Genomic DNA, 17,583 nt, shown 5'->3' on the forward strand with positions numbered 1-17,583 from the left:
GTTTGTATTTTGCTACTGCGGTGCCTCCCTAAAGATACGTAATACATCTGCTTTTTTTAACACCCATTTGACATGAGCACTGTATAATCTTAACAAATCCTTTTTTCCTAATTTGTGTGCACTAATTTTGTTGCACGATTTCCTTAAGCAGTTTATATACCTAGTAAATTGACATTCAATAAAAATTTATTTTAACCTAATCTAATATTGTGATGTGGAAAGTCATGGAATTCTGGATACTGGATGTTCTAGAGACATGGTCGAAAGAGGCATTTGGAGATATTGTTAAATGAATTGGTAGATTTAATGTACCATTTGGATAAACTGAAAGTGCCTTTTTTTTTTTAAAGTTGGTTCCAATTTTCATGTTTCACTAGGTGGCATTTTGTAAGCTCTCTAGTTGTTGAACTCCTTGTGTTGCTTATGCACTACTTTTTGCTCTTTCAAATATATTAGTACTTTAAACCCAGTCATCAATGGAAGAACTGCAGGCGAATATTATATTTTTACATTAAATCCCTTCCACAAATGCAGACGGGGCCCTATATCCAGAATACAAGCCAGAACCAAGTAAGAGGTGTTCTACCATTGTGTACAGTTTGTCTGTAACAGATGATTAGGTGGCAATATTGAATATGTTCTCACATAATAAGACTGGAACTTGGACAGATAGGCAATTATTAAAGGCTAATGAGCTGTCTAGAGCAGAGAAATGATGTGACCTATGAACTGTGGAACAAGAGCTTTGTGTCCCAGATAAATAATGGGATGAACAGTGTCTTGGTTAATAAACTGCAGAAAGCACGTTGCACATACATTATGACAAAAGGAAATAAACACAACACAGGCAAATGTCATTCTTCTTTCTGTAAGTTCGTCTTTGAGCAGACAATTCAGAGTTGGCTGACATAAAGGCGTCCTCTAACTTTATGTGACTTGACTTTAGTGGCCTGTGTTTGCCATCCTGCCGGCACTGTTACTGTCATTAGTTTTACCTGCTTGGCTTCTGTGTTTTTCCAGCATGAATTATTTTGTATTCACCTTGGATACTATACATATCATTTATTTCCAGTGAGTGTCCTATAACAAGGCTGTGACATTGCTGAGTACCAATATATTTATAGAAAGTTGCAAGTTTAAAAAATAGTCATAGGAAGGTGGTAACGACCTTTACCGGAATGGGTAGGACAAAGTTATGTGACCTTTTGTAGATATTGTTTAAGGCAAAGATTAAGATATTGAGTGGTGCAGTTGAAATAAAACCATGTACTTTAGGTGCTGCAAACAGCTTTTTTTCATAAAGATTTAATTAGTCTCAAACAAAGCAGTAATGTGTTATTGATTCAGTTTTCCAGTGCTTGATGACCATATTGTACAGGTGCGCCAAAACCACTTCACCAAACTGCATATTAATTTAATTTTTAACACTTGTATATTTGTGTGCTACAGTGTTTGAATCTGTATACGAAATGCTACAATGCCGCAGCTTTTTTCATACTTGTGAAGTGGGAAATGGAAAATTTAAGGGGTTTTGGTGTGCACTCTTGAGTGTACTGCTGCATCCATGCATTGGAAAAGGGGGTATGGTCACTCAAAAGGGACTTGTCCTTAAGAGTACAGGCAAGAGTGGTTCTAGGCGCAAACTTTGACCTTGGGCGCCACAAGGTCTAGAACCCACACTGAGTACAGGGGCAGTGAGGCAGACTGGGGTGGTGAGCCTCTTGTCACCTTCCTCTGCCATTCTTTAACTTCTTTTGTATATTACAGATCCTGCAATTTCCCCCCCTGCCCACCTATTATCCACAGTACCCCAATTAATTGCTCTGCCTGCTCCTGCCACCATAATGATCTCACTGGCGCATCTTTACACAGTATTTTTCACAATAATCACCCAAGTGCCACCTTAGGCATTCTCCCTATCCCAGCCAAGTGTACACCTTATGCATCCAAGTGTTCCCGTTATCTTAGGCATGTGCAACCCTTACTCTACCAGGTGTCCCCCATATACCAGCAAGGAGTCACCTTTGTACCACTCAGGTGTCCTCCTTATCCCATCAGTTGTCCCCATTATTGCTGCCTGATGCCCCTCCTTACCCAGCATCTTGCTGTGCAGGTCCAGGATCAGCTGGGCTGTGGTGCCTTATGGCAGATATACTCCTGAGGGGTATTACATGCCACCCAATCACTGCTGACCACAGTGATGTGGACACAGTGCAAGGCTGCTCTGCAGCCCCCTGCTGGGGAGGGTGTGCCACAGTGCTTCACTGCTAGCCACAGTGATAGGGATGCTGCTGCTGGGGAAAAAAAAGTGCCCGGTATGCCATACAGTTGTATGCTTGCACAATTCATGCACTGTTTAGGGTGATATTTAGTTAGCTGCAGTAATTAACCTTGCGCTAATTGAAACTAGAGCTGTGTGGGTTTGGATTTACTCTGCTCTTAATGTCAAAATTAACGCAACTCCGATTTATCCAGATTTTTCTTATTGGCTATTCAAAACACGTGACATCCGAGAATCAATAAGATGCCATTTTGAGATCCAGGTAAATCCGAACCCGCACATCTCTAATTGAAACCCGGGGCTCTTTTTAGCCCCAAAGTAGAGTCTGCAGGCTGAACTTTTCTCCTGAAACGTTATCAGGGTTATTTAAATATCCCCCTAAGTTCCTCTGTACTTCATCTGCGACTTTGATTAAGAATTTGTCCAGCAAACTGTTCCAGCCCTCCTCTAGAGATTTTATGACTAACTTTTTTTTCTTAGTACATCTGTAAGTGCTTCTGTATTATGTTTGATGTTCTCTGCTGTAATATTGCTACATAATAACTGAAATAAAAAAGATATACATTCAGTAGGTCTGCAGTCAATTGGTTTGATCCCATATGGTCGACAAGGCACATGGTCGACAGGGTCATAAGGGCAAGACAAAAATGGTGACACTTTTTTTTTTTGTTTTCATTTTTGGGGTTAGTGTGGATAGTTTTTTCAACTGCGACCACCATTTGTAGAAACTTGTCCCCTCACACTCTCACTTCGCCCAAGCTTGGTGTCTCGCTCTGCTAAGCTTCACTCGCCTAAAGGTTATGATTTGTGACATGGCTAGTCAAGGAAGGAAAAAGTCCAAAATCATGACAAATAAACAAAATATGTCTATCATATATGTATCGACCATGGTCATGTCGATCATATGAAAATTTCAACCTTTCCATTGTTGACTTTTCATATGTTGGCCTTTTGTCCATGTTGACCTTGTGCCTGTCGACCATATGGGATCAACCTACTGTCGACCTAATGTAGGTCAACTGATAATCCGGATCCCAATAATTGATGATTTTAGGGGGAAAATTCAGTTGTTTTACTTTACAGTTGCCAATAGATGATGTGTGACGGAGCAATTAATTTCACCTTGTGGCCTCCTGAGGTGGTGCGCAGAATGTGTGATAACTCTGCTCTGGGTGTCTCAACGGGAGTTTGATTGCTCAAAACAGGCCTTCAGACAACGTTAGCCTCTTAGCATGGCACTTGAGCCCAACGGAGTAAAACAATTGAATTGCTCTGATGGGTGCCCACAAAGCAATTGAATCCCACAGGCCCCTCCTCCCCCCCCCCCCCATATCCCCAGAGTGCACATTTTTATCAGATTGTCAATGTCTACAAGGTGACCAAATTCTAACAACTGATTGCTAAGAAGAAGCTCATTTATTTATGATACTGTAGTATAAAGCACAGGTTCTGAAACTGATTTGCTCTGGGCACACCACTGACAATTAAAAAAAAATAATGTTTACAAAAACCCCTGATGGCTAATATTAGAACAATATTAGTGAGTCTAATACACAAATGTTTTTTGGAATTCAGTATGTCTTTAATGTGTAAAGCACACTTCTGTATTTTGTAGTGTCTGTCACCATTCCTTAAATTTTGACTGTGTATGTGATGGTCAAGATTCACCCTTTTCCGCAATGTAAAATGAGTCTACTCATGAAGAGAACTTGGGGCCTGATTCAGAGATGTATGTAAACCATCGGTTTGCGTACACTTGATTTTTTTTTTTCCTGTATTGTGCAGACACAGGACCCATTCTCTGCTTTGGACACGGTGCCCCTAAGCCTCATCCTGATTGCCATGCTGGGGATGGCAAAGAGACTCATTTACCAAAACAAAGGCATATCCCCAAGGCCAGTATTTGTATCTTCAGATGTAGATTTCCTGGCCACTGCAGCGTGAATTCCCCGGCCATCCTGAGTAACCCTCAGGCTGATGTCCATGCAGAGTGATCCAAGTCTTCGGATGCAGCAGCACATTACACAAGCATGCAGGAGGCGTCTATTAACACAAGATGCCTTTTGCAGCATTAGCATATTTCTCTAACGTCCTAGTGGATGCTGGGGACTCCGTAAGGACCATGGGGAATAGACGGGCTCCGCAGGAGACTGGGCACTCGAAGAAAGAATTAGGACTACTGGTGTGCACTGGCTCCTCCCTCTATGCCCCTCCTCCAGACCTCAGTTAGAATCTGTGCCCGGACGGAGCTGGGTGCATTTTAGTGAGCTCTCCTGAGCTTGCTAATAAGAAAGTATTTTAGGTTTTTTTATTTTCAGAGAGCTTCTGCTGGCAACAGACTCTCTGCTACGTGGGACTGAGGGGAGAGTAGCAAACCTACTAACTGCGGCTAGGTTGCGCTTCTTAGGCTACTGGACACCATTAGCTCCAGAGGGATCGAACACAGGAACTTAACCTTGGTCGTCCGTTCCCGGAGCCGCGCCGCCGTCCCCTTCGCAGAGCCAGAAGCCGGCGGGTGAAGCAAGAAGACGTCAAAATCGGCGGCAGAAGACTCCTGTCTTCATATGAGGTAGCCCACACTAACCCACACACTCCGGTCACTGTATGGTGCAGGGCGCAGGGGGGGGCGCCCTAAGCAGCAATTGAGTACCTCCTGGCAAATAGGGCATATATACAGCTGGACACTGTATATATGCATGAGCCCCCGCCATTATTTTTACACAAAATCGCGGGACAGAAGCCCGCCGCTGAGGGGGCGGGGCTTCTTCCTCAGCACTCACCAGCGCCATTTTCTCTCCATAGCTCCGCTGAGAGGAAGCTCCCCAGGCTCTCCCCTACAGACTCACGGTAGAAAGAGGGTAAAAAGAGAGGGGGGCACATAAATTTAGCGCAATAATCACAAATACAGCAGATACTGGGTAAACACTAAGTTACTGTGTAATTCCTGGGTTATATAGCGCTGGGGTGTGTGCTGGCATACTCTCTCTGTCTCTCCAAAAGGCCTTGTGGGGATTCTGTCCTCAAATAGAGCATCCCCTGTGTGTGTGGTGTGTCGGTACGATTGTGTCGACATGTTTGACGAGGGAGGCTATGTGGAAGCAGAGCAGGTGCAGATGAATGTGGGGTCTCCGCCGACGGCGCCGACACCCGATTGGATGGATATGTGGAAGGTGTTAAATGATAATGTAAACTCCTTGCATAAAAGGTTGGATAAAGCTGAAGCCTTGGGACAGTCAGGGTCTCGACCCGTGCCTGATCCTACAGCACAGAGGCCGTCAGGGTCTCAGAAGCGCCCACTATCCCAAATTGTTGACACAGATATCGACACGGATTCTGACTCCAGTGTTGATGGCGATGATGCAAAGTTGCAGCCTAAAATGGCTAAAGCCATCCGCTACATGATTATAGCAATGAAGGATGTATTGCACATTTCAGAGGTAAACCCTGTCCCTGACAAGAGGGTTTATATGTTTGGGGAAAAAAGGCAAGAAGTGACTTTTCCCCCTTCACATGAGTTAAATGAGTTATGTGGAAAAGCTTGGGATTCTCCTGATAGGAAAGTGCAGATTCCCAAACGGTTACTTATGGCGTATCCTTTCCCGCCAACGGACAGGTTACGCTGGGAGTCATCCCCTAGGGTAGACAAAGCTTTGACACGCTTATCTAAGAAGGTGGCCCTGCCATCACAGGATACGGCCTCCCTAAAGGATCCTGCGGATAGGAAGCAGGAAGGTATCCTGAAGTCTGTTTATACACATTCAGGTACTCTACTGAGGCCGGCAATTGCGTCGGCCTGGATGTGTAGTGCTGTAGCGGCATGGACATATACTCTGCCTGAGGAACTGGATACCTTGGACAAGGATACTATTTTACTGACCCTGGGGCATATAAAAGACGCTGACCTATATATGAGGGATGCCCAGAGGGACATTTGCCTAATAGGCTCTAGAATAAATGCAATGTCGATTTCTGCCAGGAGGGTCCTGTGGACTCGGCAATGGACAGGTGATGCCGACTCAAAAAAGCACATGGAGGTTTTACCTTATAAGGGTGAGGAATTGTTTAAAGACGGTCTCTCGGACCTAGTTTCCACAGCTACGGCTGGGAAGTCAAATTTTTTGCCATATATTCCCTCACAGCCTAAGAAAGCACCGTATTACCAAATGCAGTCCTTTCGATCACAAAGAGGCAAGAAAGTCAGAGGTGCGTCCTTTCTTGCCAGAGGCAGGGGTAGAGGAAAGAAGCTGCACAATACAGCTAGTTCCCAGGAACAGAAGTCCTCCCCGGCTTCCACTAAATCCACCGCATGACGCTGGGGGTCCACAGGTGGAGCCGGGAGCGGTGGGGGCGCGTCTCCGAAATTTCAGCCACCAATGGGTTCGCTCACAGGTGGATCCCTGGGCTATACAGATTGTGTCTCAGGGATACAAGCTGGAATTCAAAGTGATGCCCCCTCACCGTTACCTCAAATCGGCCCTGCAAGCTTCCCCCATAGAAAGGGAGGTAGTGTTAGCGGCAATTCACAAATTATATCTCCAGCAGGTGGTGGTGAAGGTTCCCCTCCTTCAACAGGGAAGGGGTTACTATTCCACAATGTTTGTGGTACCGAAACCACCTTCCTGCTTCCTATCCGCAGGATCCTTTAGGGAGGCCGTATCCTGTGATGGCAGGGCCACCTTCTTAGATAAGCGTGTCAAAGCTTTGTCTACCCTAGGGGATGACTCCCAGCGTAACCTGTCCGTTGGCGGGAAAGGATACGCCATAAGTAACCGTTTGGGAATCTGCACTTTCCTATCAGGAGAATCCCAAGCTTTTCCACATAACTCATTTAACTCATGTGAAGGGGGAAAAGTCACTTTTTGCCTTTTTTCCCCAAACATATAAACCCTCTTGTCAGGGACAGGGTTTACCTCTGAAATGTGCAATACATCCTTCATTGCTATAATCATGTAGCGGATGGCTTTAGCCATTTTAGGCTGCAACTTTGCATCATCGCCATCAACACTTGAGTCAGAATCCGTGTCGATATCTGTGTCAACAATTTGGGATAGTGGTCAGACCCATATTGAATTTAAAGTCCCTGAACATTTACCTGAAAAGGTTCAAGTTCAAGATGGAATCGCTCAGAGCGGTCATTGCAAGCCTGGAAGAGGGGGATTTTATGGTGTCTCTGGACATAAAGGATGCTTACCTGCATGTCCCCATTTATTCACCTCATCAGGAGTACCTCAGATTTGTGGTACAGGACTGTCATTACCAATTCCAGACGTTGCCGTTTGGTCTGTCCACGGCACCGAGAATATTTACCAAGGTAATGGCGGAAATGATGGTGCTCCTACGAAAGCAAGGAGTCACAATTATCCCATACTTGGACGATCTCCTCATAAAGGCGAGGTCCAGGGAGCAGTTGCTGATCAGCGTATCACACTCTCAGGAAGTGTTGCAACAGCACGGCTGGATTCTAAATATTCCAAAGTCACAGCTGATTCCTGCGACGCGTCTGCCCTTCCTGGGCATGATTCTGGACACGGACCAGAAGAAGGTGTTTCTCCCGGCGGAGAAGGCTCAGGAGCTCGTGACTCTGGTCAGAGACCTCTTAAAACCAAAACAGGTGTCGGTGCATCAATGCACACGAGTCCTGGGAAAGATGGTGGCGTCATACGAAGCCATTCCCTTCGGCAGGTTCCATGCGAGGAATTTTCAGTGGGACCTGTTGGACAAGTGGTCCGGATCGCATCTTCAGATGCATCGGCTGATCACCCTATCCCCCAGGGCCAGGGTGTCTCTTCTGTGGTGGCTGCAGAGTGCTCACCTTCTCGAGGGCCGCAGGTTCGGCATACAGGACTGGGTCCTGGTGACCACGGATGCAAGCCTCCGAGGATGGGGGGCAGTCACTCAGGGAAGAAACTTCCAAGGGCTGTGGTCAAGTCAGGAGACTTGTCTGCACATCAATATCCTGGAACCAAGGGCCATATACAACGCCCTGCGTCAAGTGGAGCCTCTGCTTCGCAACCAACCGGTGCTGATTCAGTCAGACAACATCACCGCAGTGGCTCATGTAAACCGCCAGGGCGGCACAAGAAGCAGAGTGGCGATGGTGGAAGCCATCAGAATTCTTCGTTGGGCGGAGAATCACGTGCAAGCACTATCAGCAGTGTTCATTCCGGGAGTGGACAACTGGGAAGCAGACTTCCTCAGCAGGCACGACCTCCACCCGGGAAAGTGGGGACTTCATAAAGAAGTCTTCACACAGATTACAAATCGATGGGAACTGCCACAGGTGGACATGATGGCATCCCGCCTCAACAAAAAGCTACAAAGGTATTGCGCCAGGTCAAGAGACCCTCAGGCGATAGCTGTGGACGCACTAGTAACACCGTGGGTGTTTCAGTCGGTCTGTGTTTCCTCCTCTTCCTCTCATACCCAAGGTGCTGAAAATCGTAAGAAAAAGAGGAGTGAGAACAATACTCATTGTTCCGGATTGGCCAAGAAGGACTAGGTACCCGGAACTGCAAGAAATGCTCACAGAGGACCCATGGCCTCTGCCTCTCAGACAGGATCTGTTGCAACAGGGGCCCTGTCTGTTCCAAGACTTACCGCGGCTGCGTTTGACGGCATGGCGGTTGAACGCCGGATCTTAGCGGAAAAAGGCATTCCGGATGACGTTATTCCTACGCTGATAAAGGCTAGGAAGGACGTGACAGCAAAACATTATCACCGTATATGGCGAAAATATGTTGCTTGGTGTGAGGCCAGGAAGGCCCCTACAGAGGAATTCCAGCTGGGCCGGTTCCTGCACTTCCTACAGTCAGGAGTGACTATGGGCTTAAAATTAGGGTCCATAAAGGTCCAGATTTCGGCCCTATCCATTTTCTTTCAAACGGAACTGGCTTCACTTCCTGAGGTTCAGACGTTTGTAAAGGGAGTGCTGCATATTAAGCCCCCTTTTGTGCCACCAGTTGCACCTTGGGATCTTAACGTGGTGTTGAGTTTCCTGAAATCTCACTGGTTTGAGCCACTTAAGACCGTGGAGCTAAAGTATCTCACGTGGAAGGTGGTCATGCTATTGGCCTTAGCTTCGGCTAGGCGTGTGTCAGAATTGGCGGCTTTGTCATGTAAAAGCCCCCATCTGGTTTTTCATATGGACAGGGCAGAATTACGGACTCGTCCGCAATTTCTGCCGAAGGTGGTGTCATCTTTTCATTTGAACCAACCTATTGTGGTGCCTGCGGCTACTCGTTATTTGGAGGATTCCAAGTTACTTGATGTAGTCAGGGCTTTGAAGATTTATGTAGCCAGAACGGCTGGAGTCAGGAAAACTGACTCGCTGTTTATCCTGTATGCATCCAACAAGCTGGGTGCTCCTGCTTCAAAGCAAACTATTGCTCGCTGGATCTGTAACACGATTCAGCAGGCTCATTCTGCGGCAGGATTGCCGCATCCAAAATCAGTAAAAGCCCATTCCACAAGGAAGGTGGGCTCTTCTTGGGCGGCTGCCCGAGGGGTCTCGGCATTACAGCTTTGCCGAGCAGCTAATTGGTCGGGTTCAAACACTTTTGCAAAATTCTACAAGTTTGATACCCTGGCTGAGGAGGACCTTGTGTTTGCTCATTCGGTGCTGCAGAGTCATCCGCACTCTCCCGCCCGTTTGGGAGCTTTGGTATAATCCCCATGGTCCTTACGGAGTCCCCAGCATCCACTAGGACGTTAGAGAAAATAAGATTTTACTCACCGGTAAATCTATTTCTCGTAGTCCGTAGTGGATGCTGGGCGCCTGTCCCAAGTGCGGACTTCTTCTGCAATACTTGTATATGGTTATTGCTTAATAAAGGGTTATGTTATGTTGGCATCCGTTTGGTTGATGCTCTGTTGTTGTTCATACTGTTAACTGGGTATGTTATCACAAGTTATACGGTGTGATTGGTGTGGCTGGTATGAGTCTTACCCTGGATTCCAAATCCTTTCCTTGTAATGTCAGCTCTTCCGGGCACAGTTTCCTTAACTGAGGTCTGGAGGAGGGGCATAGAGGGAGGAGCCAGTGCACACCAGTAGTCCTAATTCTTTCTTAGAGTGCCCAGTCTCCTGCGGAGCCCGTCTATTCCCCATGGTCCTTACGGAGTCCCCAGCATCCACTACGGACTACGAGAAATAGATTTACCGGTGAGTAGAATCTTATTTTTGGCACCACAGCTGCGTCCAAAGATGTAGCTCCTTTTCTCATGGGTGTAATACAATATATCGGGGGTCGGGATGCTGGCGGTCACATGACAGACACCGGCATTCTGACAATTAGAATGCTGACAGGGGACGGTGGTAATTATTTTACCCCTCCCCTGCCTCCAGCCCTGATGTCTGGATACCGGAGTCTGTCACATGATCACCGGCATCCCAACTGCCAGGATGTTAACCACATCCCATGCTTACTGCATTAATCTATCAATCAGGCCATTAGACGGAATGTAATAAATGCCATACGGTGTAATGTGTGTGCCCTTGTAATGTTTACAAAGCCATTAACCTTTTATTTCACTATGCAGATGTGTATATCCTTAATTTAACTGACATGTTTTACTGGGGTGTAGTATGTTATGCCGGCGCTGGGATCACGGCATGCAGGCAGAGGGGTGAGCACACAAAAAAAGCACCTTGCGGAGTTGCTGCGCTCGCCACGCTGTGGGCACGGTGGCACGCTACTTGCGCCAGGCTATTTATTCTCCCTCCAGGGGTGTCGTGGGCACTCCAAGAGGGAGAATAGTTGTCGGTACGCGAGCTGTTGGAATTCCTACGTCGGTATGGTGAGCTCCGGGACCCTGACAGCCGGTATATCAAATGCCTCCCGTTTTACTGTGTTTTTTCTGTTTCTATTTTACCCACTCGTTTGTGTGTGTGTGTTTTATCTAATCTTATGCATGTATGCTTGTAAGGGTTTATCAAATAGAACAGTGTACTTTTTAAATGACATATTGTTTTAGAAATAAACTGTGTTTATTACGCTGGGGAATTCAGTGTAATTTTACTAACATTCCATTTGCAGTTTGTAATATTCACCATTTTTTTTGTTGTTGTTTGTACTTGTCCATAGGGGTTGGCGGATACAGTGGAGCATTGTGCCTCAAGTTTCAGAGCCTATAGTAAGTCCTGTAGCAAGTCTGTTCATATTTGTTCCATTTGCCGCAGAATCTTGAGTGCTTACATGTCTAATGTAGGATTAGAATAGGGTGAGTCCTGATGTACCTGTGTAATGTGTTATGAATATTATTTCTGTATGTCAAATAAAAGCCTCCTTAAGAATGTGCTCATAAACTCCTACCATTATCCCAAAAGAACCAAACAGAAAAAAAAAAGCATGTATGTGCTTTGGTATTATGGATTGAGACTATCGGGGAGTTTAATTGAGGGCAAACGCAATTACCCGGCTGAATATGCGTGGTAGCCGCCACGCTTTACGCCAGCAGGATCGCACTACCTTATAGGGTAGGGAGCACTCTAGAGTAAATCAGGGTATGAATCTGCTGAACAAAGTGTGCGAGTTGGGCTGCTGTTGATGGAGTTTAAATGCCACGGCAATTCACACACTTAACCCTCAATTGATTTCCCCCTTAGTATCAATCTGTGTTGGTGAAATTAAATGGGAAATTATTTGCATGCACAGTTTTTGTTTTTTTGTTTGTTTGGTTTTTTTTTTGTCCTACTGTAATCATTGCTCTGCAGATCGTTGTCAGATTTTGATTGTAGAACTTATTTTTTTAAGAAATTAATGATAGATCTGCTGCCAACGCAATGAACTCAGTGTTGCATCCCATGAAATGTGACTTTCCTGTTTGATTTTGTCCGTTGTTTAAAGAGGTTGACTGACTAACTGCATTGTTAACTTGTGTTTCATATATATATATATATATATATATATATATATATATATATATATATATATATATATCATTGGAGATCCGCACTCACATCAAAAAATACATAGAAACATGTTCAGGGTGCACCCAGTGGGACTGACTCAGTCAGCCACAAATACATAGCAGGGGTTCCACAAAAGTGGAGGGGGCACTCACTAGTAAATAACATATACAATTAAATAGCATAAAACATTCATGATTTTAATAGTCAGTTGCACCAATTCGCCTTTGATCGACGTTTCGACCCCTTGACCGGGTCTTTCTCAAGATAGGCAGGATCGGTAAACATTCACATCATTTTTCATTTTTCAAGGTATATACATAGTGTCCTCAATAGAGATCTAGAAAAAAGAGAGAACATAGGACCACTCTTAATGCCTCCCAGGCCCCACTGTTGCGCTTAGATCATATACTAACTAACACACGGCAACTTACACCGTGTGTGTGTCAAATAAGATTAAACAAAATAAAAAAGATTAAACAAAATAAATAAAATAAATTAATTAAACAAAATAAATTAAAAAATAATAAATAAATAAAGTAAACCAAACGCCCAGTGGATAATATCCTACTACAGTGACCACCACAGTGACTCCATATACCAAAACAAGCGAAGGCTTACGTTGAGGCCTCACTTAGGGGAAAAAGATCCCGATAATATCTATCCACTCAGCTGGTATGTTGCTCAAATCCTAAAAAACCAATGTGTACAAAATAAGCAAATATTTAATTAGCAAAACCAATGTTGTTTAGCTCAACAAACATGTATATATATAAATACCTACGTACTCAGCAATTGTACCGTCACAGGTAAATGTGAGTAGGCTTCCAATATAATATAATTCACAAGTGTCATCCTATAAACACAAAAGGGGGAAAAAGTGAGAGTGGAGACTACAGATATACTAATTTAACATGTGAGAGTGATAAACACCAACTACTCACAATATGCCAGCAGTCATTCCAGTCTAAGTGAGTCCAGGTGTGCCACTATTCGATTCCACAACATATCAAAACATGATCACTGAAATAAATAGTATGCAGTACCAATATCAATCACTAATAAAATAACAGTACAGACAGGGTCGATAACCCCTAAGCGGTGGGTACTTACACTACGATGTTCACACAGTCAGAGGGCACCTGGTTCTACACATGTAGTCTGAACGACGGAAGATTTAAACCCAGGCGGCCGGAAATGAACAACAACGTCACATCCGCTGCACGCTGTCATCAAATTCCCGCAAAGTCAAACCAGAGTTGGCACCCCACATCTTTAGGTAACATTACCCACCTGCGCGTAACTGCAGGCGAGTGCCCGGCATTCGACACCGCCGCCGCCGCTACACACCATAGTCCGGGACGCACCATGCGTCTCACGGACCGGAAACACATCACCAAACTATATCCGCGAGACGTCATGCGTGTCATGCACCGGAAGTGTGCGTTCCACCGGGTAATGGTGAGACGCATCGCTACAGCTGACTAGAAATACACTCATCGCCAAGTGGTGGTGCAATAAGCTAACAGGATCCTGTGTAATATGTTCACTGGGCTCACTATCACAAATAGGAAATATGGAATAGAGAATATATATAGGCTAAAGAAAAATAGATAAAAACTAATAAAGTAAAATAACCAAGAAATAATAATAATAAATGTAAATAGAAAGAAATAAGAATACATTTTTACTTTATTAGCATGGTGCGTCCCGGACTATGGTGTGTAGCGGCGACGGCGGTGTCTAATGCCGGGCACTCGCCTGCAGTTACGCGCAGGTGGGTAATGTTACCTAAAGATGTGGGGTGCCAACTCTGGTTTGACTTTGCGGGAATTTGATGACAGCGTGCAGCGGATGTGACGTTGTTGTTCATTTCCGGCCGCCTGGGTTTAAATCTTCCGTCGTTCAGACTACATGTGTAGAACCAGGTGCCCTCTGACTGTGTGAACATCGTAGTGTAAGTACCCACCGCTTAGGGGTTATCGACCCTGTCTGTACTGTTATTTTATTAGTGATTGATATTGGTACTGCATACTATTTATTTCAGTGATCATGTTTTGATATGTTGTGGAATCGAATAGTGGCACACCTGGACTCACTTAGACTGGAATGACTGCTGGCATATTGTGAGTAGTTGGTGTTTATCACTCTCACATGTTAAATTAGTATATCTGTAGTCTCCACTCTCACTTTTTCCCCCTTTTGTGTTTATAGGATGACACTTGTGAATTATATTATATTGGAAGCCTACTCACATTTACCTGTGACGGTACAATTGCTGAGTACGTAGGTATTTATATATACATGTTTGTTGAGCTAAACAACATTGGTTTTGCTAATTAAATATTTGCTTATTTTGTACACATTGGTTTTTTAGGATTTGAGCAACATACCAGCTGAGTGGATAGATATTATCGGGATCTTTTTCCCCTAAGTGAGGCCTCAACGTAAGCCTTCGCTTGTTTTGGTATATGGAGTCACTGTGGTGGTCACTGTAGTAGGATATTATCCACTGGGCGTTTGGTTTACTTTATTTATTTATTATTTTTTAATTTATTTTGTTTAATTAATTTATTTTATTTATTTTGTTTAATCTTTTTTATTTTGTTTAATCTTATTTGACACACACACGGTGTAAGTTGCCGTGTGTTAGTTAGTATATGATCTAAGCGCAACAGTGGGGCCTGGGAGGCATTAAGAGTGGTCCTATGTTCTCTCTTTTTTTCTAGATCTCTATTGAGGACACTATGTATATACCTTGAAAAATGAAAAATGATGTGAATGTTTACCGATCCTGCCTATCTTGAGAAAGACCCGGTCAAGGGGTCGAAACGTCGATCAAAGGCGAATTGGTGCAACTGACTATTAAAATCATGAATGTTTTTATGCTATTTAATTGTATATGTTATTTACTAGTGAGTGCCCCCTCCACTTTTGTGGAACCCCTGCTATATATATATATATATATATATATATATATATATATATATATATATATATATATAAAATAACGATACAACCCGGCACTCAAAGGGACAGCGTCACCTATAAATAACTTGCTGGGGTGCCCTCCATGAGAAAATGAATCCCAATGTATACAAAGAAAAGAGGCGGCACTCCCAGCGTTTTTTAAAGTGCAGAAAATCTTTAGTCAGGAACGACGTTTCGGGGGGTCTCACCCCGTCATCAGGATAACATGTGCATGTTACATGAACAAACATTTATACTTACATGCCGCCCGTACCTCGCCCGCCGTCGGCCGCAGTCCACGGACGCCCGCATCTCCTTCCGGGTTCAGGACCCTGACGTCACCGGAAACAGTGAGGTCACGTGAATCTGCGCCGGGAGGTCTGGGGAAAACGAGCAGCATGCATTTACACATCACCATAGTAACAATATGTAAAAACATGTGAACACAAAAATAAGATGTGAGGAAAAAGCCCCACAATAAAAATCAGTGTAAAACAATATTATAGTGACAGTAAACATTAAAAGCACAAAACGTGGACTGAACAACATATATAAAAATCAATGATACATATACTTGATAATGACAGGTCCGGAACATAACAAACCTGTCTGTGTTTAACCTATGCTTTTACTAAACTTGAGTGTAATGTCTCATGGTTAACCGATTACACTACATTATATATATATATATATATATATATATATATATATATATATAATGTGTGTGTGTATATATATATATATATATATATATATATACATATATACACACACACACATACATACATATATATATATATATATATATATATATATATATATATATATATATATATATATATACACAATACAGTTTACCCGGCACTCCACCTGTGATAAAGCTGGTTCTGGTGCCCTCATAAAAAGAGTGTAAACAGGCAAAGATGCGGCACTCACGAACTCTTGTAAAAATAAGTCACAGACCCAGTTCAGGTATGATCAACGTTTCAATCCTCTTTATGGATTTTCGTCAGGAACAAGCATAAAACATGTATAACAAAACTCACCTTATATCCCCATTCACCAATGACCCCCAGGTGGACGGCTGCTCGCTCCAGCGCGGGAGTCTGCAAGCATTGTCGCCGAGTGGTGACGTCATCGCGTATCCGCGCGACGCACGTCCAAATGCTGCCATGGCAACTAGGCGGCTGTAAACAAAAGAGGAACGATAATAACCGCTGCCCCGCTGTGATCTATCAGCAAACTGCTAAAGAGTACAATGTTGCCATGATAGCATGTGTAGATACAACAACAATATTCAATGAAGCTAAACAAATAATGCATCCCACTGTAATACGATGTAGTAATCACTATATGGAGGTCTTAGTCATAACAATGCTAAATACAGCATAAATACATCGTTATCGTGCAAGTTGATCGTTGCTATGGTAACGCAACACAACTCAGTAATACTGAAAAGAAACATCAAAAAGTAATAATAAAGATGGTAATACAAATTCGGTAATATGTGATACCACTACATTAATTTGGTGGTTATGGTGTTAGTGATGCTCATTCTGATTATGGATCTGCTTTTTCTTTATTACCGAATTTGTATTACCATCTTTATTATTACTTTTTGATGTTTCTTTTCAGTATTACTGAGTTGTGTTGCGTTACCATAGCAACGATCAACTTGCACGATAACGATGTATTTATGCTGTATTTAGCATTGTTATGACTAAGACCTCCATATAGTGATTACTACATCGTATTACAGTGGGATGCATTATTTGTTTAGCTTCATTGAATATTGTTGTTGTATCTACACATGCTATCATGGCAACATTGTACTCTTTAGCAGTTTGCTGATAGATCACAGCGGGGCAGCGGTTATTATCGTTCCTCTTTTGTTTACAGCCGCCTAGTTGCCATGGCAGCATTTGGACGTGCGTCGCGCGGATACGCGATGACGTCACCACTCGGCGACAATGCTTGCAGACTCCCGCGCTGGAGCGAGCAGCCGTCCACCTGGGGGTCATTGGTGAATGGGGATATAAGGTGAGTTTTGTTATACATGTTTTATGCTTGTTCCTGACGAAAATCCATAAAGAGGATTGAAACGTTGATCATACCTGAACTGGGTCTGTGACTTATTTTTACAAGAGTTCGTGAGTGCCGCATCTTTGCCTGTTTATATATATATATATATATATATATATATATATTATAGAAAGACTGTAAGGACCGGCACTCCCCCTCCAAGGCTCAGTGCTTAGGTGCCATCTCAGATAAGGATGGGTAGAGAGAACAAGTAAAGCGGCACTCTAAGTCTGTCAAAAAGTCAAATGTATTTCACACACAAAGTGATCCGACGTTACGGGGTCTAAGCGCCTTGGACCCCGAAACGTCGGATCACTTTGTGTGTGAAATACATTTGACTTTTT

At 43.8% G+C, this 17,583-nt stretch overlaps 1 protein-coding gene across 3 annotated transcripts in view; it reads left to right on the plus strand.

Annotated features, from left to right (window-relative positions):
• GRAMD4 (GRAM domain containing 4) overlaps nucleotides 1-17,583 on the plus strand; it is a 349,985-nt gene that overhangs the window by 276,646 nt on the left and 55,756 nt on the right. For all 3 annotated transcript variants that reach the window (XM_063927113.1, XM_063927114.1, XM_063927115.1), the window contains exon 10: nucleotides 11,364-11,412. In XM_063927113.1, coding sequence (XP_063783183.1) covers nucleotides 11,364-11,412 — 49 coding nt within the window. The remainder of the gene's footprint in view (nucleotides 1-11,363; nucleotides 11,413-17,583) is intronic.

This window comes from Pseudophryne corroboree, chromosome 6 (assembly GCF_028390025.1).
Source record: "Pseudophryne corroboree isolate aPseCor3 chromosome 6, aPseCor3.hap2, whole genome shotgun sequence".
Taxonomy (NCBI): domain Eukaryota; kingdom Metazoa; phylum Chordata; class Amphibia; order Anura; family Myobatrachidae; genus Pseudophryne; species Pseudophryne corroboree.